The following is a 26630-nucleotide window of genomic DNA, read 5'->3' on the forward strand; positions in this document are numbered from 1 at the left end:
TGAAGATATCAGTTCCTAAAGAAATTAAGCTTTAATTTTTATTAGAAATATTTTTTGGCACCAATTTGTAAAGTTAACTCTTCAGCTGTAGCCCAAAACACTGTTATCTTCCTGATCTCCTGGACATATTTGTAGTAATTCTGCCGTTCCTCATCAAAAAAAAAAAAAGAAGAATAAAAAAAAGGAAGGTGCTTGTGTTTGGTATGAGGAAGGTGTTTGTGTGTGGTGTGAGGAAAGGAAAGAGAAAATGACAGCTTCTTTAGCTTTTTATGACTGATGTGTATCATGTAATAGAAATATCATGTTACCATGTAAGTATATTCTTAATGCTGCAGCATACTGCTGAGTATCAAAGAGGAAATTCTGACCCTAGTCTATTTTTCTAGCGAGTCAAAGTCTGTAAGTTTTTTTCTGTAATAAGATTTGTTTAAACCCTTTTGCTCAGTTCTTGGTGGCATGTTTCTTCTTGAGTCCCTTCAGCTTCTTCCTTTTGTTCTTTTGAGTGAACAACATCTACTGTTTATTTTCAATGGGTTTGGGAAAATATAATTGTGACCTGCGTGTACTTTCTTTGCCTCCAGATTTGGTAGTTAAGGAGGAAGGAGCTGATGTATTCTCATTCTAGCTAATTCAGATTTTGGTCCACTGTATGCACTGAAAAAATGACACGCACAGGTACTACTGGTGCTAGTTGGTGGCTATGAATGCATTGTGTATTAGTCTTGTGAAAATCCCTGCAGTCTCAGCAAACTGTTTGCCAGAGTTCTGAAACCCAAGAAGAAGGTAGTGAGAGTGCTGGGAGCACAAAAGGCCCTGAGAATGTGAGAATGAAACTACCTGGAGACAGAACTGGCTGGTCTAGCAGCTCATGGATTCCTAGAAGTGAGTCTTTTTCCCCAAGATGAGTTTTACCCATGGCAAGCTCCTTTTTGTTGGTTAAAGAAATAAGTCAGAAAAAAAGAAAGAAAGCCTTCATATTGGGGAAATGAGTTGAACTGGATCATGAATGCTAGGGCTGGCACAGGAGGGGAAAGATAACAATGTGTCTTGAAGCAGAGGAAAAGGAAGAGGGAGGAAACTGTCCTCAGATTGTGGTTTTGTGCTTCAGCTATCCCATTTACCTCAGCAGGATTCCTCATATAAATGCATTTAAATATTTCATTAGTTTATACCTAATGACACCATCTAGCACTTCTATAGGCTTGCTTATCTTAGTGACAAAAAGTTATTGTAGTTACAAACACTAAAATTTCTATTACAGCACATTAAAAAAAGAATATATGGTAAAAATCTCCTGCTACTGTTGTCTAATATATTATTCATTTTTATTCATGCCACTATGTGTTTCCCAGGGCACCTGCATCTTCCCAGGTAGGTGCTTCAAACAAGAAGTGGGCATTTCCTATTTGGCCAGAATGGAATGATGCAGATATCAATGCAGAAAAATGGGATCCTGGGAAACCTGGAAAAGAAAAAGCTGGAAAAGGTCAAATTTCAGTAAGTTGTGTGACACATCCTATTTCCCTTCATTTTTTTTACTTGTATTTAGTAGAGTATTTGTCACGACTTCAAAATAATGTGTTACTGATAAATCATATCATATCTTTTCAATGTGTGTAAGTAGTTCCCTATTAAACTGCAGTAATAAACTAGAAGTATTGTGCATCGTTTATTTATTACTTTTTAAGTTAATTGCTTACATTAATGCACACAGTGTGTACATTATTGTGTGCACCATAATGGTTTAAAAAAATTCATCCCCAAAATCTATTTCATAACATAATTAAAACTGGGGATGTGGGAAGAGCTGAACTGTTGTAGTATGTCAGAGAAATCCCTTCTCAGGGCAGTGCAGTTTCTGTGAACTCAAAAGGTTTGATGCACCACCCATCCGTATATTTTTGCACACCTCAGTTTCTGGACCGGTGAAATGCTGTCTGCAGTTCTAATGTTCAGAGAATGATTTGAGGGATATTGTTATTTTGCAGAAAGTAAGTGCCTGCCAGATGCAGAAAAGTTCCTCAGTTTTCCAACTTTGGAATGAATTATAAGTCTCATACGGAATTTTTACTCCTTCAAACCAGTTGTCATTGCAGAATGTGTCTTTTATGCAGAGTAGTAGTAAATTTATTTCTGAAAGAATTTCTTAAACTTTGCATTTTAAAGCGATATTTAAATCCATTAAGTGCCATGCTTAATCATCTATTTTATGTGCCAATTCTGCATTGTCCATATGTTTCTTCTGAATGTATTCTGTGAACTATGTATATGTTGGCATATGTGTTTGTAGATTATTTTTTTCTTATCCTGAGCCTTAATATATTATACTCCTGAGGGGCCAAAGTATTGTTTTCAGAGAAGGTATAAGTTCTCTACTGAATACTGCCATTAACATGTCAAGTAAATAATTTCCCTTTGTATCTTTCTTCTGTTCCATTACCCCATTTTGTGTCTTTGGGCTGTACTCTTAACATTTATCTAGCACTAATTTGTTAGGTCTGCCAGACATTATTATAATAGATAAACTTTAAAATCTGAAAACACAAGAGGCATTCTGAGTGGTTTACTGGATTCATCAGTTCTTCAGCTACAAGCTATATGAAACATTGTTCTTTTTATATGTTTAAAGAAATCATAAAATATGTTGGCCACAGCAGATGAATTTACAGAACTAAAGAATTTTGTAATGTGCCTCTTTTGATTCAAGCAGATAGCCAGGATTCAATATTGTGTAGGCTATTTCAGTTAGAAACAGAATTAGTAATGGCATCCAGTACCTTTGAGTACACTTAGAACAGGAATATGAGCAGTCCTATTTTCTTGTGTGGGAAAAGGAATCAATTGGAAGTGATCTCTATCCTTGTAACACTAAATCTCTTTTACTAAATCTTAATTCAAGGACCCCTACACAATAGCCTCTCTTAGAGCGGTACAGTGGACTGCAGATACTGTGCATTTGACCTTATCTGTTTCTCTTGTGTCTGTTTCTTCCATGTCCTTCCTGTAAAACTTGTGATTGAGACTCCTGTCCTTAGAGCATGAACTCCTGATACCTGGCAGTTGTCTCTTGTAGCCACGTTAAAAAAAAGATAAGTTAAACTTGATTTTGTCAGCCAAGTTTAGCTGAACCTACAATATTTTTCTTCAAAGTATCTTTGCACTAGGAAGCTAAAGAAGGGTACATCTTTCCTGATTTTTTTTTAGTATTTCTTTGTGTAGTGTTAGGTCATTCCATCATTCCATGTTTAGCTCATGTTTCATCCAGCCATGAAGTCAGGGTTGGATGTCTCTGAAAGCAGAATAAACTCTGTTAACATAATTCTTCGTGGTCCAGGCTACAAAGCTTTCTTTAAGCTTCCATAAAAAAAGAAAAGTAGTCCTGAAAGATTCATTTTCCCCCCAACTAATCTTTTTTCCTTCAGGTACTTGAAATAGCTTGTTGCAGACCGTTAGGTTGAAGGAGCTTACAAAAAAAAATGTGGGGAAAGTATTATTTGGGAGTCTTTGGTTTGTGTCTGGTTTTTACACTTTTGTAATGTATTTTTTTTTGCCTTCCTTTGGTCAGTAGGTACTTAAATAAAAGGCATTAACTATGTAATTGATTAGTTTGTCAGTCAACATGACCTGAATCAGAGGCATCTCTTCATTCTACATTGTGCTATTAAGTAAACAAATATAATATATCATGATGACTTCTGTGCACACAGAGGATGAGTATCACTTTAGAAATGCAGGTTTGAAAATTATATGGGACTCTCTCTTTAATGGGCTAATTCATTATGCTGTATAATTATAGTTCTCTTTGGTTTCTATAGCAGTGTTAAATGCAGGGAACATGTTTTGTGTCTAAATACCACTTTAGATATTTACTTTCAATATTCAATTAAAAAAGCTATAAAAATACGTGAGTTAGAAAAAGTACGTAGAAACAACTTGGTAGAAGAGTACCTAACAAAAGCTTAAACTTTTTTTGGAGAGCTTTCTGGAAGGTGAAAAAGAAAAAAATCAGTTCATATAGACCCATTTAGACGGTGCAGGCCACATAAACTTTTCAGGACAATATAAGTGGCTTTTGTGCTAAATCTTTATTTTGGGCTTTGGGCTCTTGTACTTCAGTTGTAGATACTTCAGTTCCTTTTTATGCTATTTTGCTCCGTAAGTGAATTATCATGTGAGCAATATATTATTTTAAATCTTGTGGAAGATACAACACTGTAATTAATAAAAAATGTTCCATTTTTGTGCATGCATATTTTATGTAGCAGTTCTTTGATGATCCTGAAGGGAAAATAAAGTTGCCAGCATCCTTAAAAGTACATTCATGGAAACGTCCACAAGAGTTTATAACAAAACAGGTAAGAAACAAGCAAGGTCATGATGAAAAAATGCTGCTCACCTAGCTTGTCAAAAGTAAAGGGAAATTAGTAGAGGAAATTAGTTCAACAGGTAATACCCACTTGACCATACAGGGTCATCCTGTCCAGGAGACTACTGTACAGCGAGGAGTCAGTGATCCTGTGTAACAGCTGTAACAGCTAACCTGTCCTGTACACACAGCTTGGCCCTGAGGCTGGTGTGGTGCTTGCTGGCTGTAAGTCCTGGGCACTGAAAAAGCTCAGACAGCTCATGGTAACAGAGGAGCCTGCAGGTGGCTCCTTCTTGTTACTGGCAATTATACCACCTGCATCTCCTTCCCTTTATGTAACCACAGCAACACCTTCTTATGTCAACATACTTTCAATTTTACAGGAGAAATGATGAACAGAGTTGTTTTCTTGTCAGAATATCCTGTCAGAATATCCTTTCTATGGATTGGATCTGCACGGAGTGCTGCACAGATGGATCACAGACCTACTTGATGCCACACAACTTGGGTTTCCCAGTGTCTAAAAGGACATCATGTTGCATATGCTAACCCCTTTCATTATAGTTAGCTCTAATTATAGCATTTTCAATGATACTATAAAGAGTCTGAGTGCCTTTCGTAGTGCGATAAGATCACCACGAACCAGCACTTCCTGGTGCAAAACATCATGGCAGTGTATCCTCCCACATCTGCTTCACTTTTTAACACCATTTTCATTTAGAAGGCAACTGGCCCTTCTATTTTTCTTTGTGTTCTTTTATTCTCACTTAAAAATCAGCTTCATGGCAGAAAAATGTCTGTTTATTCCAACTAAGGCTGCCCTTGAGCAGGTATCTGAACTAAATATTTATCATGAAAACATCAACTAACTTTACCAGAATGATAGTATTTTTTTTTTCCCTTCAGCTGTTGTATATCTCTGGGCTATACACAGTACATGTCCATGTTTTTGACAGTACTTGTCTGGAAGGTAACCATAACATTTTAAAATTATGCACAGCTTTTATTCGATATATTTTTTAAATTATTTACAAAGAAAATAAGCAGCCTACCATTTCAAAGTTTAGTATCCTCTAATGCTGTTAGTAATCTTAAATTTTAAAGTGTTTTGCTTCAGAAGAAATACTGAAGTTTTAAGGCACTTGGACCATCCTTCCAGCTTTTTCTGGCTTGTCAGTTTTCCTTTTGTCAGCTTGTCAGTTCCATTTTTTATTAAATAGGCACTAAAGAGGTCCAAGTTTAATTTTTAATGGAGGAAGGAGGAGGGGGAGGTCAGAGAAGTAATTGACAAGACCAAAAGATTGGATAGGAAATGCTGCCAAAATGCATAAACTGAGTGGAGGTATCTGAAGGATGAGGGCAAGAGAGCTGGCAGCCCAGAAAGCCATGGAAATATGTATCTATATTAAAAGTAGCTTTTATCTTTAGAGCACTATGAAGAAAGCATTTGTTTTCTTTAAGACCTGATTAAAATTTTGATACTTCTTTTGGTCCAATATGTGTTTTGAATCGAGAAGCAACGATTACTAGAAATTTTATATTATTGTTAAAAATTAATGTAAATGTCAAGTGATGAAAGACTATTAAGAATGATACATGTTGCTACCTAATCTATTAGTAACTACAAAAGAAAGCGTAAACAAGCCTGTTTAGTGCAGTAAGCAAAGAATCAAGCAATGATCACTAGTATGTGATGAGAGGCACAGATACATTTGGTTCAATAAACTACAATCCCAGTACCTTATTTCTGAACTGCCTCCCTAAAGGAAATGTGTTGTATAAACAGGTAATAGTCATCAAAACTATGTAATGCAGTCAAAGTCACCATTTATATACTGATAATACCGCTTTCTAACTGACCATGAGAAAGAATTCCATTTGAATCCTGGTGGATGACTTTGAGTCAATGCTATGCTCATGGTTTAAATGCAAAACTTCAAATATGCTTAATAAAATGAAGGAATATCATTTTTTTAATGTGATTATTTCCTTTGATGCTCTTTAAATATCCTGGTAAAAATAATTCTTATTTTTTAAAAATTTGGAACATCTACATTTTAAGAAATTTCTAGTTTGCAAATCTCTAATGAATATTTGCCAAATGTCTAACATTTGCATGTCATTACAGTTAAATGTTAATGTTAATTTAATTTTTTCCAGGTAATTTAGCTATGGACTTAACTAATTTACTTTCTCCTAGGTTCCTGTTGTTGTCCAAAATGAAACTTCATTTGACCTTGTTTCAGCAAATGAGCATATATTTTGTAGTGAGGTAGGCAGAAATACGTAAAAAAAAAAAATTAATTCATTCTTCTTTATCTCTCTTTAACTTTTTGAATTTCACTCCAAATTTCTACCATGAAGAAATAAGTTGTGACAATTTTTTAAGTGGAAAAAGAATGATGGGAATAAAATGGCAAGAAATAATCTAGATTTTTATAATTATTGTTTACCTTCTTTAGAATTTGAAAAATTAAATCGACGATGAATCGAGATTTTCCAAACTTTTTTTTTGTTAAATATATATATAGTATATGAGCTACTATAATTACTACTGGATAGTACTGTCTAAAGATAAGAGCAAATATAGGCTGGATTAGAAAGGATTTATATTTTTCATTCAAACTTTCCTGAAGTCTTAGTGTGCCTGCATGTATGCGCAACTGTCTGTCACCCAGGCAGTCTCTCCAGAGGTGAATAAATGAATTTCTACAGATCATGTGAAAATATAAAACAGGTAGTGCCAAGGCATCTGAGTGCCTTACTGAATGTAATATTACTTCATAATTTCTATTTCATTCAATGCTTCAATGAAAATTCAAAATTCAGCATCAGAGATATATGAGAGGAAACCATCAGAAAACTGGTGGTGTAAATTTTGAGGCCCACAGAAGTACTAATTAATTTTAGGGCAAGTTTCTTCTTGTAAAATCGTATTTTCACTCTAGTTTATATAAATCACTGTAAAAGTTTGGTAAAACTTGTGAAAGTATGGTATAAATCTGAAATCTGCATGTTATAAAAACACATGCACTGAAACATGATTAGTTAAAGGTTCTATTTTAAGTTTTAAAAATTATTAAATACTTTTAATAATTTAGGATTTTTTTTACCGAGTATAAATAATGAGTATTAAAGCCAATATTGATTTTTAGTAGCTGTCTTGTAATAAACAGTAAAACAAGTGACAGTTCACAAGTCCTGTAACATAAAATTGTATTTCCTTGCTTGTCTTTGTTAAATGATGAACGACATAATTTATATTGTACCTTTCCTTAGTTTCATGAAGTTCGTGTTATTGTATGTAGATATTGTAATGCTTTTAAGAGAAGTTGTACCAGTGAAATTAGTTTTTCCATTAAACCATATCTATGCTTTTATGTCACTTCTTTATTTACAACACAATCTGTTTTAATCTTTGATCATTATAACTTGGCTTTTTTTTTTCAAAAAGATGTTACTTGAAAAGAATTTCTATTTTCCTCTGGTTTTAGCTGATGAGGTGGATTGTAAGTGAGATTTATGCTGTCTGGAGGATATATAATGAAAAGTCTTTAACTAGTGAAATACCCACACTTTTTTGGAAACCATGGGAACATATTTATGCTTTATGTAAAGCTACGAAGGAACACATGCCACTGTACAATAAATTCGGAAAATATGTATTGAAACTTTACTGGATGGTGAGTAGTTTCCTCCAACAATATATAAATATGATACAGCTAGCATAGCAAATTTTAATGGTTAGTGTACATGTATTTTATAATTGAAAAGATAGGTTTGTAGAAGTGTTGACACATTGTTGATGCTTGTTAATAAAAATACAATCTTATAGTTCATGTGTTTTTTTGTACAACTTAGAACTTGATAAAACAGAATTATTATTGAAAAGACAATATTCTATTTTTGTAGTTTTGTAGGTTTGATGAAAAAGTTTGGTAGAATCAGATGTGGCCCACACCTTTGTTATGTTAGGATTAAGAATGCTTCTTATTGTTTAAGTAACTCGGTTGACTTTACAGAGCTATTTGTATCCAGGTGTATTTAAAAGTGATTAAAGACTTCCAGCGTGAGGACTATTCACTGAAGATGTACTGGTAAAACTGAAACATCCCATGAGTTTCTAAAGATAACAGACAGAAACATCTAAACACATTTTTCAGTCAACAGGGAACACTTAATTTTATATTTAACCTCATTTTAATAAAGAAATAATCACTGACACAAACTTGTCTATGTTGATAGGGTTATTTTGGTTACATTTGTCTTTTGCAAACAGAATATGTGACAAAACACTAAAACCTATAACTGACCCTATTAAAATTCCAGCTGCCCAAACTTGAAAATATTTTTTTACACAGTCAATTGGAAACAGAAAGTTGGAAGTGACCTTCCCTGTAACGGGAAGCACTTACCTGATTTACGTGCCTGTGCTTTCATCATCCCTTACTCATGGCTAGGCTTCACGAATGAAGATTTGGGAAGGGCTCTACCCACGTTTGTTGCAAGCACGCTGGTGGCTAAAAAGGCCAATACGAGATAGCATGTCCAGTTGCAAAAGGCACAGCAGAAAGACTCCTTAGATGGTATATTCTGCAAGGCACGATTCTTTCTGCGTTGGCTTTTCTCCTCAAGGGTGATCCTGCGTGCGTTCTCAGCATCAGCAGTGTTATAGATGGTGTGTCTCCAGACCTCCCGATTGGAGGCCAGAGTAGACCAGTTATGTTGATCAATATGGCCAAGGCTGAGATATTGTTTCAGGGAGTCCTTGTACCTTTTCTTCGGGGTTCCTCTCTTGTGGCAGCCAGTGGCAAGTTCACCATAGAGCAAGACCTTAGGGAGACGGTGGTCCTTCATCCTGGAGATGTGTACTGCCCAGCGCAGCTGTGTTCTCAGCAACATGGCCTCAATACTTGTGACTGCTGCTTGCTCTAGAACAGATGTATTGGTCACGTAATCTGACCAGTGGATGTTTAGGATTGTTCGGAGACAGCGTTGATGGAAGCGTTCTAGGAGTCGCAGGTGGTGGTGGTAGATGACCCATGACTGAGACCCATATAAGAGAGTAGACAGCACTATGGCTTTGTAAACACTGATCTTTGTACTTTAATCCCTTTCTACTGCCTCCACATATGGAATAACTTACATTCACATAGGAAGTGAGAGTTGCCTGAGTTTGAGAGGGCATAAATTCTGTTGTCCATGTTCCTCAGAAGAAGACATTATCCTGTGTGTGAATTTAATGCTGCAGATGTTGTGTATTCATAGGATAAAAGACTGCCTTTTAAAGCATGTGCAAGAGTTACCAGGGTGTTTTATTTTCTTTGTCACTTTTGTGCTTGTTTCGGTTTGGACCTTTGTGTTTATTCAATTTCTTTTCCTCTGGTTGTACAGCTGTATTTCACAGAAAGAAAAGCAGGAAAAAACAGAGTCAAATGTTGGAAGATTAAAGAAAATGTGTAAATGAGGAAAGACATATATCAGTAGAGATAGAGGAGAAAGAGATTTACAGGAGAAAGTGGCAAATTAAGTTAAAACTGAGACAAGGTGGAAGAGTAATGAACTGGTTTCACCAAAATGCTGTGTTGAGTCCTGAGGGATTGTAGTCCTTGAGATCAATCTGTGGATAATAATGTTTCATACAATTTACACCATATGGGAATTCTACCTCACATCTTGCTTTCACTTTGCATTCCTGAGGTTTATTGAATTTGTCTCTGTAGTTACCCTTTCCTCACCTTTTTCTATCCATAGACTTGCCCCACATCCTTTTTTTTTGTTTCTCTGATGTCTTTTCCTTTACTTATCAACTTATACTGCAGTCCGTATTATACTTCAGCAATTACTGAAAGAGTAGATGAATATGTGATTATTTTACTTACTAGTCCTTTTCAAACTTGGGAAATCTTAAGTATTTTGTTTTGGTTGTCACAAAGTAGCACTTCTCCTAAAAAACATTAACCTCTTCTATGCTTTTTGGTTATCTTTGCCCTGTGGCCTAAATTTGTTTTCTTCTGAGAACTACAGAACTCATAATCAGATGTCATTTCACTTTGAATCTGTAGTTGAGTTACAAGCAGAGAGTGGTAATTTTGCCCTCTGATAACACAAGCTGAACAGTTTAGTGATTTGGTCATTCTTCATCATTTAGTGGGTGAGTTTGCAGAAGTACTTGCTATTGCCCCATTAATTCTCCTATTATGTCTTCACCACTAGGACAGAGACTTTTTTTTGGAGAATGGTAGACAAGATTATTTTGTTGAATACTAGCTCAGTTTACTAACAAAGTGTCTGATATTGGAGATATCAATACTTTGTCTTACCTGTTTGTTTCTTATCCTGGAAGTATAGATTTTTTTTTTTTACATTTGATCATTTTGTGTTGTTTCATATGGTGTTTCATAAGATACTATATTAATGCCTTCCAGAACACTAACCACTGCAGCCAACATCCCCAGATAGTTTCTGGGAAGCAAGGGGGACTGCTTATATCACAAGTATTTTCCAGATTGAGACCTTAAAGAGGCATTTACTAAGCTGGTATCTTAGTTAAGCCCCTTTTTTAATAATTACTGTTTCTCAATCATCTGTTATGGCAGATGAAGAAAAAGCAATGAATGCATGCACATAATGGACTACACATATGAGATGAAATATATTTGGAAATAGCTGCAATTAGATTAATCTCTGAAATAAATAAGTCAGAGCAGTAATGAAATGCTATGAATACTGTTTCCATGCTCCTCATATATTATGTGAGAACTCCTTTTAAAACCATCTGTAATGTATAATTGGGTTCTTGAGAAAGCGTTAAAAGTTCTCTTACATGCATGTTCATTTTCCAGCCCTCAAACTCAGTTTTTTCTTCTTCCCCCATCACCCTCCCCCATCATAGGGGTGCTGGAGAAAGATCATTGTGGATGACACTATGCCTTTCAGTGAAGAGGAGAATTTGCTATTACCAGCTACAGCCTGTCAAAATGAACTTTGGCCAATGTTGCTGTCCAAAGCTCTCATTAAGGTAGCAAACACTAGGTATGTTTAGTCATCTCAATTTCGGTTTGTTTTGTGAAGTCACGTGGAATTTGCAAAAAGTTGTTTCAGTTTACATGGGAAATATATTTTGCTAAAAATTTTGTAATGGCAATTAGACACTTCCAAAAGCTGACACTGTAAATCGGTAAAGCAGAATCATCTGTAGCTACAGAAGGTACAGTGTTTCCTTTATAGATGTGTTTGTAAATTTATGCATAGAAAAATTGCAAAGAAACTGGAGTACTCTCCTTATTTGCTTTATCTGTTTGACATTATTCCTAAAGTCTTCACATGTGGTTTTCTACAAAATGGAAATGTCTATGAAGTGTTAATGAAGTTGTAATTGTCAGCCTTAACCAATATTGACTCAACCAGTATTGAAAATAAAGTATTGTAAGCTACTTTTGATGCCTTTGCTACAGTTCTGGTGTTGTGGGCTGTACTGTGATCCACTTCCCTAGAACTGACCTGAAAATGGGAGGATGGCCTATTATGCGGTGATTGACAATTATGACCACAGGTTCCTATGAGATGAACAATGATCACCAAGAGTTTAAATTACTAAGCTTGAGAAAATAAATCAAAACACTGATCTGGGTAGTCAGGCTTCCCCATTCTGGTCATATCAAGTTATGTTTGTCAGAAGAGTCAGCTGAAGTATGTCTACACAGGCTAGCGAGTTGCCTGGAGCTGCCTGTTAGGATGAAATTCTCCAGGAATGTGGTTCTAATACTTCAATTTTCCAGAGCACAAGGGTTAGTCTTACAAGTGCTAGCATCTTCAGCCTTGAACCTCTCAGGAGATCTCTCCAGTTAGGAGAGTGGAGTGGGGTGGAGTGTTGTAGAGTGGAAATAGAGCCAACTTGTGCAGAATAGCCTGACAGTTAGAGAGGCTGATTAGGAAATGGAAGTTGTAGAATCATAACTCCCTTCTAGCATGAGGGATTTCAAACCCATGTCTCCAACTCTGCGAAAAGAGGCTTTACTGTGTGCAAATATACAGTGTGCTTGCTAACAATTTTGGAAAAATGCCACTGTACCAGAGGGAATGCCAAAATAATGGACCTGATGCAAAGATATTGACTTTGTAGGCTGTTAGTCAGAAATGGTTTGGTAAACTCCTAAAATTGCAAGTAATGACTTGTTTTTTCATCGAGCCATTCTGTGTATGGTCTTATTCCAATATAAAGCAATGTAGATTGCAGACTACTGTAGTTGGTTTCATTATAATTCTGTAAAATGTCTGCTTTTGTCTTATAGTATACATGAAACTGGAAAAAGAGAGCTGGAGGAATTTACAGTTCTGCATACACTGACTGGATGGATACCAGAAGTTATTCCTCTTCAGTAAGTTCCTCTATTAAACAATTTACGCATTAATTGTTTAATATTTAATTTTATAAGACATTATGAAAAATAAATCTGAGCCCTAAAAGTCCTTCACCATCAATTTTAGCAAGTGTATTGTTTTTAATTCCAGTGCTTGAGAAATGTACCTTTGAGGAGTGCAGTTTTATTGAGCTTTTTTTTGTAGGTCATACAGTTGCTTGTGAACCTATTTATCATGATAAGCGATGCCTATTCTTTATAAAATTATTTTAACTTATATTAGACACTATGATAAAAACAACGTTAGAGAAATCTATGTTTCATTTAGTACGCAGTTACAAAATGTCTGTCAGTAATAGTAACTTTATATCTGAATGTACCATAAAAAGTATGTGTCATAAATCTGGAAATAATTCATGCCAGCTAGTACAGTGTTTCCACCTTTAAATTGGAACAACTGATAGACTTCTACTTTCAACCAAAAATAGTATTTCCTACCTACAATAATATTTTTCTTGTCTCGTGTGTGTTTTATGTTCATTTTATATATTAAAGAACAGACATTCTGATTTTCCGGCTCAACATTCTTTTTACTAAATGAATGACCAGGATACAGACACTAAATATTTAGACCTTTTTTTAAATTACACCTTCTTGCCTTTTGATATATAGATTTGAATGAATACATAGATAACAAATAATTTTGGTTTATATATAGTTTGGTTAGATATAATTTTTTTTATAGCCATATTTCAGAATTAAATAAGTTCAGTCAAAGAATATTTTATTCCCTTTTCCAGTTTTTATGCCCCAAGCTATGCTTGCAATTTAGGTTTTAGATATAATTGTGTCTTACAGTAGTGTGTATGTAGCCCATGGACTTAAAAATCTAAGTAACCTAAATTTTAGTTCATTTCCTTCAAATACATTATATTCTGGAATAAGAAAATGTGAACACCACAGAGACTTTGCTGATGACTTTAACCCATTGTACAATCAATTATTTGATTTTAAAAAAAGGTTACATTCAGTTACCTTGTGTGAAACTTATTCATGACTGTTTGAGGTTGTTTTTGGAATCACTGAGTTTCTGTGAAGAACCAATATGACTGCTACTGACATGTCATATCAAAAAGCTGTTGTATTTGTTAGAATTGGTGGAGGAGGCATGGCACTATCTGTGATGAACTCTTAGGAAAGCCCAGTTTGGAAGTGCCTTTGAGAAGCTTTTTAATATACAGAGATGGAATCAAATTATTATACAATGTAGTTGTAAAGTGGTCTGCAAGTTTCTCTGCCACAACTTGTATCCACTAAAAAACTTGAGAAAAGATGCTTTATTTACATATGTTTCTAACCACCATCTCTTTCTTTATGAGTCTGTCCGTAATCTGTCTCAACAAATTGGCTGATACAGAGGATCATGCAAGTGTGTTCTATCTGCTAAAATAACCCAGTAGCTTTTTGAGGAGTTGAACTGTCAGTTGTGGTATAGTGCCTGTCGAAATGAAAATCGCATTTTCTTTTCTTATTGCAAATGTCATTATCATTGACATATACATGCGTATTTTCTTTTAAAGGTCTGAATACTTGGACAAAGTTTGGGACTTTTTGAAAGAGATTGTGCCAGAATTCAAGTTGCCTGATGAGAAGACTCCAGAACTTGATACTACTCAGTTAGACACAAAACCTGAAGAGACCAAAGACTCAGAGTTAAAAAATGAAGTTTCACCTGTGAATAAGCAGTCAGAATCACCTGAGAAAGTAGAGACATCTGATAACATTGGCAAAGGTCTGTAATTTTAGGTAATGTGATCATTTAGACCAAGCATAAATAAGGTTAGCATAATCTCTGGCTTTGAATTTGTGTCTTGGATATATTGCCACATGCAACTCTGTGGTTTTATTGTTTTCACTGAACATGTTGCAATGATGTAAATTCAAATTACTTTTGTTTTAGCTATAGATCTCATCAGAAGCAGCACTACTCTTTTATTTTACGAAAATAGCTTCACTTTATGGCAGAGATTTTTTCAGCCATTTATTTCTCTAAAGACTGGTTCCTTGCAGAGAGATAACAATCAGAGAAGTTACAGTTTGTCCAAAGGCAACACTGCTCTGATCATCAGTAAATTATACATTTCATAATGGATGTTGCAAAGTGTGATTACTTACAGAGTTCTGACAAGTATGTTCTAATATCTACCTGCATTTTTATTTACAGCAACTTTTCTCTTTATGCTATTAGGTATAGGTAATAATTTTCTTCAAGAGCTGCTAACCTATTTACATGTAAATGAAAAAACTTAGATTTAGAAACTTATTTGTTCCAGTATATTATTCTTCAGTGTTTATATTTGAGACTGAGTTTTCCTAGTTGCTGTTTTTAACTTGAAGGCATCAGTTAAATTTTACAACAATTCTCGTGCCTTTGGAAGGTACAAATCATACACTAAAATTTCTATTTCTTCCTAATTTTTTAGAAAAATCCCTGAATTCCTCACTTCGAATCCCAAGTGCTATGTCCTAATGTCAAAAGTGTTATAAAAATGTTAGAAGTTTCCCGGCTGTGGTTGTATTCTCTCTTCTTAGGAGATCATTTTGACCCACCATCCATGTGGTAGATATTTCAGAGTTTGTAATGGACATTCCCAGGGATACAGCCGTTGGAAACATCACTGTCATTCATCCAACAGGATGCTGTGATTTTTTTTCCAGATAACTTCGTAAATTTAATCCTGCCTAAAATTCTTACACTTAAAAATTCTATTAGTAACTGAAATGACTAAGAATCAGGGAACCATTATGCTATGATACTGTAATCTTCAACTCTGAGGCTAAAAACTTTGTTCAGATGCTCTATTAATGTTTGGGATTGTTTGGATGACATAAAGCCATCCATGTCACCACGAGAGATAAGGACCTGTGGGTCCTGGAGGACCACAAGCTGTCCCTGAGCCAACAGTGTGCCCTGGGGGCCAAGAAGGCCAACAGAATCCTGGGATGCATTAGAAAAAGCATTGCCTGCAGGTCGAGAGAGGTGATCCTGCCCCTTTACTCAGTCCTAGTGAGGTACATCTGGAGTGCTGTGTCCAGTTCTTGGCTCCTCAGTACAGAGAGACTTGGAGCTGCTGGAACAGGTCCAGCAGAGGGTAATGAGTATGATTAGGGAACTGGAGCATCCCTTTCACGAGGAAAGGCTGAGAGAGGTGGGCCTGTTCAGCCTCAAGAAGGGACAACTAAGAGGGGGCCTGATCAATGTGTGTACAATATCTAAAAGGGGAGTGCCAAGAGGATGGAGCCAGGCTCTTCTTGGTGGTGCCAAGCAATAGGACAAGAGGCAACGGGCAGAAACTGATGCACAGGAAGTTCCATCTGAACATGAGGAAGAACTTCTTTACTGTGCAAGTGATTGTGCTCTGGAACAGATTGTGGAGTCTCCCTCACAGGTAATAGCTTTAAACTGGGGATATTCAAGAATCATTTGCATGCAATCCTGCGCAATGTGCTCTGGGATGACCCTGTTTGAACGGGGAGGTTGGACCAGATGACCCACTGTGGTCCCTTCCAACCTGAACCATTCTGTGATTCTGTGAAGCTCTGTTGACACAATGAAAAGGATACCATCCAGAGGGACCTGGACAAAAAGTCCCAAGTGCAAGGTGCCATGCCTGGATTGGGACAATCCCAGACATGAGTACAGACTGGTAGAAGAACTGAGAGCAGTCCTGTGGAGATGACTTGGGAAATCTGGTTGATGAGAGGCTGGACATGAGCCAACAGTGTGTATTTGCATCCCAGAAAGCCAGCCTCATCCTGGACTGAGTCAAAAGCATTGTGACCAGCAGGTCAAGAAAGGTGATTCTCGCCCTCTACTCTGCCCTTGTGAGAGGGCACTCCACCTGGAGTACTGCGTCCAGTTCTGGGATTCCCAGACAAGAAAGATGTGGACCTGTTGGAATGAGTCCAGAGGAGGGTCAGTAAAGATGATCAGAGGGCTAGAGAGCCTTTTCTATGAAGGCAGGCTGAGGGAGTGGGGGTTATTCAGCCTGGAGAAGAGAGGGCTCCAGGGAGACTTTACAGCAGCCCTCCAGTACCTGAAGGGGGCTTGCAAGAGAGTTGGAGAGGAACATTTTACAAGGGCATGTAGTGATAGGACAAGGAGGAATGGCTTTAGAAGGAAAGAGGACAGGTTTAGATTGAATATTGGAAACAAATTTTTTACTGTGAGGCTCGTGAGGCACTGGAACAGGTTGCCAAGAGAAGTTGTGGATGCCCCATTCCTGGAAGTGTTCCAGTCCAGGTTGGGTGGGACTTTGAGCAACCTGGTCTAGTGGAAGGTGTCTCTGCCTATGGATCATCTTGGAACTAGATGATCTTTAAGGTCCCTTCCAACCCAAATCATTCTAAAATGCTATGATTTTTTTTTTTCATTAGAAAGTATTTTCTTATAGTCTAAATTTTGAGACTTGAAAGAAAGAAAACTGTGGGAGACTTTCTTCTTCCATATCCATTGGGAATGTATGTCTCATCTATGTTCCTTTTTTTTTTGGAAATTACTGATGTGTGAGAGCAAAAACATGAAGAAAATAAGTGGCACAGTTCCAGAAATTCAGAATTGCTAACACTGTAGTAAGGACATAAAAGTTGTGCACTAACTGAAAGGTGGGAACAAAGCCTTCCTGGCTCCTTCTCAGTTGATCTGGATTTTACATTTTTTATTTTTTTAAATTAAATTGCATTAGTTTTTTATAGTGTCTCAACTCCTAAGACTTAGAAGAGTTTGTGGTTGATTGTTTTTAAAATTTACCTAAAATATTATCAAAGCATTTACACATATGAGATTTTATGACTGAAAGTTATAGCTGAAAAAGAAAAATATTTAATCTTTATTTTGCTTAATAGAAAAAACAGAGCAGAAAAAAGTAGTAAAGAGAAAAAGCAGAGGAGAAAAAGAAAAAAGCAAGGTAGCACCCCAGTCTTCAGAAACGGCAAAATCCCAAAGCCTTGATGCTTTGTCTGAAAGTAAGTCCTATTGTTTTGATGCTAAAAATACAGATAGGAGATACATGTAAAACAAAAGCTTTGCTTTAATTTGGTTTTCAAATTTATTGGGGGGAGGTTATATGTACTTTTTTTTAAATTGTAGTTCTTTATAGCTCACATTACAGATTGAAGTCATTCAAACCAATTGAAATCTATAACATATTTAGAATAGTATTGATAGTATTAGAGCATGGTGCTAATAATGCCAAGGTTATGGGTACAGTCACCATAGAGTTCATTCACTTAAGAGTTGGACTCGATGATCCTTGTGGATCCTATTCTGTGACTCTGTGATTCTGTGATTGCAGTACTTTGTTCTAGTGGTAAACTGTCTTATAGTTTTTCTGTATTTTTTTAAAAAACTTCCTCTTTAATGCTTTATTTGTTCAATATCTGCTTTATACAGTGAATTGCAATTGGAAAAAGCAAAAATCGTTCTTTGTTGAAGGGTAGGGGGGCAGAACTTTCATTAGGATTCACTCCATGCGGTAAATGTCTAATTTTTTCTTTCTTTGTCCAGGAAATATATCTTTATTAATTAAATTATTGTATTGATACATTAATAATAGCATAAAAATTAAGTAAATTCTTGGTTTGTGTATTTATATTTATTATGTTTAAAAGACCCACCAAAAATTTAAATCAACCACAATTGAATACTAATTGGCCAACTGATCAGTAGACAGAGCCATGTTATGTTTACTCGCATAAATTGTAGAATATCTTCACAAGTGTACATTAAACTGATTTATTTTTGTCATTGCTTATATTTGCATACGTGTGACAGCAAAAAACATTTATTAACTGGAATAATTTGTAGTTCCAAACCAATAGGTGAGAATCGATAAGAATATCTTTCTTTGGGGAAATAACTACAAAGTAAAAATGTATATCAAGAATGAAACTTACTATAAATTGGATTCCTGCTTCTTGTTTTGAATCCTGATTAAAATTGGTGATTTAAATAATTTTAAATTATACCAAACCAGTATTGTTTGTCATCAGAAAATACATTTATTTGAATTCCTACCTCATATACCAATAAATTAGTTAAACAGCAGTAAATTTTAAAATGTATTGCAGGAAAGTAGTTTGGTTTAGTGGTAGTAGGAGTGGAATAGGAAATATATTTCACATGAGTATTTATGCATTGGACACTTGCATTATGGAATTGATATTGATAGGTATGAAATCATGTCATAAGGAACATGACTAACTAGTACTCAAGCATGTCATGTAGAAAAGAAAACAATGGTGAAGCAGAAGGATCCAAGTGATATATTCTAGAAATTGTGCAAAATGAGTGAAAGAGCATTAAAAACCGTTGGGCAGAGTTTCCATATGAAAAATGACATGATACTTAGATCTTTGTTCTGCCACTTAAAGTACAGTTTATGCTCTTTTCTGAAAGACATTTAGTGTCCTGTGAAGAGGTTATTTGCAAAGATTAGTAATTCAGGGCTAAAGTATGATGGTCAGAGAACTCTTTTATTTTAAGTTTGAACCAGAAAAGACTTTTGGAAAAGAGTAAGAGGTAGATATCTCTCTAATAACAAAGCAAATTTAAGATTATTAGACTGCAAGAAAAAAAAAAAACCTGCAATTTGAAATACTACATGAATTACAATGCATTTTTGTTGTGAGATTGTAGCCAAAAGAGAAAGATCTTACAGGCTTTGTGAGACACATGGTCTGCAGAGTGGCCCAGGACAGTAGAACCATTGTTGTGCAAAAAATAACGTCTGAAACTAGGTCTTGGTTCAAAGTCAGACTCCAGAGGCAGTAGTTGTAATAAGTTCCTGATTTGTTCTTGGGAATTTTGTAACAGTGACTTTACTTAATGCAGCAATGCTTTTTTCTTTTTTTTTTTCCCTCGTAAGTGACTTGAGAAGTATTTCATTCCTAGCATGATAAAAGTGCTTATTTTCCTGCTGTAAGCTTTCACTCTACCTATTGTGTGTGAGGACTTCAGGGGAATTTTTCTTCTTTGTGATAAATGTGAGCTATTTCTAAAAAGATATTTAGCTACTCATGATGCTGTTTATATTTAACTTTTAAAATGGCAAACCATTCTGTATTCATTGCATTGTATATTCATTACCTTGCTTATTTTCATACGCATTGACATACTATTTACTTCTAAGTATTTGGAAACTTCTCTTACAGGCTTTTGATTTTGATTGTGTTATTATGTTGTAGTGGGCTGACACTGTCTGGCAGCTAAGCCCCAACCCAGCCACCTGCTCACTCCCCACAGTGGGACAGGCAATAGAATCAGGACTGAAGCTCTTGCCCACTCCCAGCATACTCTCTGGGGTAGTGGAGTGAGAAACAGAAGATTTAGCACTATGTGAGCTCTGCTCAGCAATAGCTGACATATTGGTGTGTTATCAATAGTGTTTTGATCACAGATCTAGAACACAGCACCATATGGGCTGATCTGATGAAAGTTAACTCAACCCCAGCCAGATCCAATACAAACATGCACAGTTCTGATTCACTTGCAGACTTAGACCAATGCCTACTGCACCTTGCAAATACAGTATGAGATGCAGGATCCTTGCAGTATTGAACTTGTTTCTCTATTCATCCAGTTGTGTGGATACAGCAGAATAACAAGCCCTTCACATGATCAGCTAGGACTCTTCTTGAGGGCAACCAACTCTTTTGTCCTGTTGCTTATCAGTCGGGTACTCCTTGAGAAGCTTTTATATATTCATATATTCCTCCTACTGGCCCATTTTAGTGCACAATCTGCTCTTTTCTACTCATTAGATTTCCTTTTTAGTAACTAACCTTTCACACTTAGGGAGTCCCTTGTTTCATAAACAGTTTTTATGATTATATAATGCGATATGAGCTACTTAGTCCCCTTGTTCCTATGAAGAATCACCACTCTGCTTTCTATTTAGGTTTCTAAGCTAACGAGTTTCCTGATAGTTTTTGATCTGCTGGAAAGGGAATACTATTCTACTTTGGAGGGCAATAGCTAGGAATTTGAGAATTTGTTCTACAAACCAACCATGTATCTTGCTAATTCTCATTGTGCCTTGATACCAGTTTTGTAATTAGAGATATTAGTATTTTCTGTCACAGAAGTGTTGAGAGATTATTATTATGCTTAAAAGTTTTTGGAATCATACAAGTAGATCTATAATGTTAATCATCTAAGTCAATGAGATACATATCACATAACAGTAAAGTTCTTATAATTTTTCCTTTACATATTCAGAAGATTTTTCATTTACAAGAGGGATTGAAGCCTAATATTCTCTTTCATTTTTTTAAATGCATATTATCATTTTGTGATATTTATTTCAATTCTGAAGAGCACATAGGTTGTTTTCTGAAAACCAAACAAATACCTTCCGATAGGTAAAGCTAATCCATGCCTAACACAACAGAAGTCAACATATGAGCTGTACACCTGATGTTCAGGATATTGAAAGCCAACTGAGTATTTTCATTGAATGGGTTGGATTGGAAGGGACCTTAAAGATCATCTAGTTCCAACCCCCCTGCTATGGGCAGGGACACCTTCCACTAGACCAGATTGCTCACAGCACCATCCAGTCTGGCCTGAAACACTTCCAGGGATGGGGTATCCACAACTTCTCTGGGCAACTTATTACAGTGCCTCACAGTAAAGAATTTCCTCCTTACATCTAATCTAGATCTACTTTCTTTCATTTTAAAGCAATTGCCCCTTGTCCTATCATCCCATACCCTGTTAAGAGTCTACAGTTTTCTTGTAGGCTCCCCCTTAGGTACCGAAAGTCTACTCTAAGATCTCCTTGGAGCCTTCTTCAGGCTGAACAACTTCAACTCTCAGCCTATCTTCGTAGGAGAAATGCTCCAGCCCTCAAGATAATCTCTGTGGCCTTTGTCTGACCTCATTACTTCTTGGAAAGTTAAACTTCACCATCAGCTCTTGTTTGACAAATAAATATTTAAGAGAAACATTGAGTGAGAAAATTCTTTGCAAGTCTTCAAAACATATGACGAAAAAATAAAAACAGTTTAAACCTATTAAACCCAATAATTTTAGTTCCTGGCCTTTCTTTTTAAGTGTGTGGAGATACATATTATGTGGATCAATTCAAATGATACTTTCCTTTCTCTAAGGGAGTGAAGCATGTGTTCAGGTTGTGTAGTACTCACTCTCTGTAAATTAATTTACAAAGCTGCAAGTGTGAAACATAAGCAGCTACATGGATTCATAAATTTTTAACAAAACATCGCAGAATTCTTATATCTACACTGATGGATATAAATAATAGGCTTTGCTTAATCTACCTGTTTTGCTGTACCATATATTATAATATTTTTCATCTAATAATACAATTTTATCAAGGCTATCAGTTTTAACTGGTTTCCACAGATGCTGAATTCACACTAATCAACAGCACACAAATAATTTGCATACGTCCTCCTCATTTTTTGTATGATGAAAAAGGATCAAATAATACATAATTTTTTAAGGCAACTGGCATAATGTACAAAATCTTTCTAGTATTGTTAAAGTGGATAAGATGTGCCTGTTTAATCATTGGCATGCTCTAATAATTTGTTCACTGCTCTGCAGACGATTTATTCACAATCCATCTGGACTGAGTATGACAGCTTTACATTCCACCTGGTATTTGATTAAATACTTTTATTTGGGAAATACTCCTCACAAGCAATTAGAATGGTATACTTTGTAGCATATATTGGTCTGTAATGTGTAGGACATCATAGCTATTGCTGTATTTCAAACAGATCAGATATGTCAGTAGGGACTGAGATTAAAGCTAAATTATAGCCTTGCTTTTGAATAAGTTGAAACCTACAACTAGCACAAGAGCTGTGGTTAACATGGGAATCACAAGCATGCAGAGAGAAATATTAAGAAAGTAACTCTAACTTACCATCAGCTTATATTTAACTGGGTAATGGAATTTCTGAAAGAATATTCAAGATACAAGGATATGTTATTTCTTTGAGAATAAAATGTAGCATGCCTTCTAATTAAATGGATTTTAAGTCTGATAAATTGTATTTTCCAGCCACTTGCCTATTTATCATTTTCTTTTCCATTTTTTCTTTATATACAGATAGCATTGTTTTATTTCATTTCACAGATGATACCTATTCTTAGAGCAACTTCCAGTTAAATAGTTACTAAACATAGGAAGCAATTATCCTGTATTTGAGGTGAAGCTGAAGGGAACAATAACAGACACAGATCATTTTACTGGAGTGTTAAATGAGGATAAAATCATAGAATTGTTTAGTTTGGAAAAGACTAAGATCGTTGAGTCCAACTATTAACCTGTACTGCTAAGCCTACCACTAAACCATGTCCCTACACATCTTTTAAATACCTCTAGGGATGGTGACTCAACCACTTCCCTGGGCAGCCTGTTCCAAAGATAACAACCCCTTCTGTGAAGAAATTTTTCCTAAGAAAACATTCCGATGAAAAGCAGGTGTCACAACCTGCGTACTGAAATCCTGCCTTCACGTGTTTTCTTAGATGACTAAGGAAAAATACAGAGAGACAGAAATCCTTTTTTTTTTTTTGTTTTGAGCTGTCTTTCTGGTCAAACCAGAGACTTATATTTCAAGTATTGTATGCTGTAGACTTTTAATTCCCCTTCAGCATAAGTGAACTGACTGTCAGGCAGCCCTGACTTCTCTTCATCATTCAGGAATTATCGATGGCTTCTTTCACAGACAGGGTATGATTTGATTGTGTGATTGCCTTGTACAACAGATTTCTGGGGGTAACAAAATGAATGTACACCTCCTATTATGCCTTGCCTATAGCAGAATTACAGGAAAACAAGCTCTCGTAAGGTGTGTGCATTAAGAAGTATGGGTTCACGCTCTGACACTTTCTGAAGCAGCCATCATTACCTCCAGTTTTTCATCTCCTTGACTGAAGTAAGAGCAGTAACCCTGGTTTACAGGCACTCTGTTTCTCAAACTACTAATCTCAATCTTCATATCCATTGGCAGGAGTGGTCAGAGCTCTGCCTTTGGATCCTTTGTTGGCAAGGTCAAATTTTGCCTTCATTGGTGAGAAGCCTTTAATGCGTACTCACCAATCAGGATGTTTTCACTTCCTCTATCCAGATGATGTGTATTGTTTTCTTTATGCTAGTATCTACTGTTTATAAAATTTGAGGCAAAACAAAACAACAAGATTGAAAGCTACCTCTAACCTGTTGTATTTCTAAGTTGTATTTTCTGTTATTAATTTATGTAAAAAATAAGTGAAATCTGCAGAGGTTGTGATTATTTAAATAAGTAAGGATTAAAATGAGGTGTTTTTTCCATCCATGGCTTCTTTTTCAAATACTTTACAATGAGCTCTGCTTTTGAATGAAGTAACAGTCAGACAAAGAAAAGAAAAATAAAAATAAGACAGAGAAAGCAAAATAATTTAGGGTGTGGTATAACTACATTTATTTACTGTTTATCTTATTCTAAAGCATTTTAATGTTTTCTGTGTAGAATCTTCTGTACCAACCCAGCCAGAAATGGTCGTGTATGCTGGCTGTATACCACTTCATTTGTTTGAAGAGGATCTTTTTTCATTAAAGCAGATGGTAAGGTTCTGTGATATCAGGACAAGAAAGCATTCCTTATTGCGCTGTCAGAGTGTTTCATTTTGTGTCAACCATGTTGTAACAAAGAGAATACAATTAGCACAGTGAAACAGTAGGTAATTACTATCTGTTAAATTTATATTTCGGTACTTCTGTATTCTAAACATGTATTTTCCTGCCAAAGCCTGCTCATTTTTTACTGTTCTCCCCTTTCCTCTGGATCTCGGAAGCTAAAGTCTCCAGGGAGAGACTAGTTGTGGGCTAGAAAATGCATCATGATTAGATACTTCTGAATGGAGAGTCTAATTATTTTAAGGGCTACTCGAAAAACATGAATTTTATTTTTTTTTAGGACTCCAAAAATAGTGACTTCTCTGATATACATTTTCTAATATGATGTTTGTTGTTCTATGAGAAATATCATGTTTATATCAATTTCTATCATTAGTGTTGTAGCTGGTGAAAGCAGCTGGAGAAAGTGTAGCACTTCATGATACTGGGGTAAATTTCTACTTATTCACTCACACTCCTCAGAAGGCTACTTATAATGCCAGAGCGAGCTTTCTTGAGTTGATTATTGATAATTTCCTTTTTTTTGGACATTTAAATCATATTTATCATAATTAGGTAGTTAAAATTTGAGCTGCCATCTCAGGAAACTGGTAGGCTTCATTGAATAAAGAAATTTCCAGAAATGGTTTGCACGTATTATGCTTTACTGCTCTTAATTCTTGAACTATTTTCTTTTTTAAAATTCTACTATGTATTTTATGCTGTTTTCAAGATTAGTTTGTTATCTGCAATTTTATTTTAATTTATTTTAAGGTCTTAGTCAATACTCTCTTTGCTAAAAATAGGTAATAGTAGTCATCAAAAAGCAAAGTGGAAATGGTGACATAGGGTTATATGTTTCCTGCCACCTAACACCTTAAGTATCATCTTGACCACAGTCTTTTGGGATATAGAGATTACTGAAAAAGGAGTGTGGCAGACCAAATAGTATGAGGCAGATACATCTATATATCTAAACAAGTATTTTAGTAAAGACTGATAAAAAAATTGAAGTTGTCAGAAATTAAATATAGGAGATAGTTGATTTCTTATGGATTAAAAAAAAAGCCCATTTCCAAGCTTTATATGAGAGCTGATAGAAATATAGCTTGGAAGAGTGTGTTCACTGTGATAAGAGTTGCTCCCTAAATTTGGAAAGAATTTTGTCATTGACTGCAGCTGTGCCAGAATTTCTCTCCAGAATTTTTGCAGTATCCCTTTTAGCTTTGCCTTCTAGTGTGGATGTCCTTGGATTGTTGTAGTTTGAATTTGTTTCAATTTGCTCATATAAAAGGAAAAAAAATTCAATAATTGAGTCATCCAAGTCTGTCATGTAATCAGGAGCTAACAAGTTCTCTTCTATGGCTCCTAATTGGTCTTCTTTAAAAGCCTTTCTAGTCTTGGATATTTTAACTGGCATTTTTAATTTCATTCCTTACTCTTCAAATAACCAACAACCACAACTACATTCTTCTCTGTAGAGTTCATAAATATGGAACCTCAGGAATATTTGACAATGAGTAGAAGCAGAGACCTGCTGATGAGTATGTTAAAGAAATAAGTTATAGGTGATCTATTTAGTAAGTAAAGGAAGGTGTGTTTTTAAAATAAGAAGGATGTACAAATCTTGTAAGAGAACTTTCAGTTCTGACAAATCTTAGGTCCTGGACCATTATTATTTTAATGGGAAGAGCACCACTCCATGTCCACATTTAGAACTGCTCTTAAGTGTGTTACTAAGGGCTTTGGTATACAAGTCAACTGGACTATCTTTAATGTTTTATAAATGAACCAGTAGATAAAAAGCTTAACTTTAATTATGTGTTGATTCAAAGCAATACTATATTATGGAGATTCCACAAGTTCTCTAAAAGACCAATTGATTTTAGAATTCTACCACTTTATAAATTCAGCTTGAAGTAAGGATTTTTTCCCCTAGAGAAAGCATTTTTAAATATGTTTATTTAAAGGAAAATGTTGTCCCCATTGCTTTTTTACATATTCCTTCTCTTCACTTGTATGTTTTCTGCAGCAACTAAAAAATCTATTATGAAAAGTAAAATACATGTAAGCACTTCTAAGTATACTTTTTCTGCTGAATATCAAATTCTAATTAGAATGTTTTTGGATAGTCTGGTCAGGCAACTATTTTTGTTTCATTTGTTATTCAAGGTGTTGGATGCTTTTGTGTACATACTGCTCTTTTTT

The 26630-nt window shown here is 35.5% G+C and overlaps 1 protein-coding gene across 6 annotated transcripts in view; it reads left to right on the forward strand.

The window, feature by feature from the left end:
* The window catches only part of ADGB (androglobin), a 108451-nt gene that overhangs the window by 15466 nt on the left and 66355 nt on the right, over positions 1-26630 (forward strand). For 2 of the 6 annotated variants that reach the window (XM_017813774.1, XM_017813776.1), the window contains exons 2-10: positions 1353-1497; positions 4263-4355; positions 6567-6638; positions 7861-8049; positions 11262-11401; positions 12661-12747; positions 14310-14521; positions 17635-17754; positions 24277-24371. In XM_017813774.1, the coding sequence (XP_017669263.1) occupies positions 1353-1497; positions 4263-4355; positions 6567-6638; positions 7861-8049; positions 11262-11401; positions 12661-12747; positions 14310-14521; positions 17635-17754; positions 24277-24371 (1153 nt within the window). The remainder of the gene's footprint in view (positions 1-1352; positions 1498-4262; positions 4356-6566; positions 6639-7860; positions 8050-11261; positions 11402-12660; positions 12748-14309; positions 14522-17634; positions 17755-24276; positions 24372-26630) is intronic. The other 4 variants (XM_017813775.1, XM_017813778.1, XM_017813777.1 and 1 more) reach the window with 4 other exon arrangements.

Source organism: Lepidothrix coronata, unplaced genomic scaffold (genome assembly GCF_001604755.1).
Source record: "Lepidothrix coronata isolate B3197 unplaced genomic scaffold, Lepidothrix_coronata-1.0 Scaffold42, whole genome shotgun sequence".
NCBI classification, from domain to species: domain Eukaryota; kingdom Metazoa; phylum Chordata; class Aves; order Passeriformes; family Pipridae; genus Lepidothrix; species Lepidothrix coronata.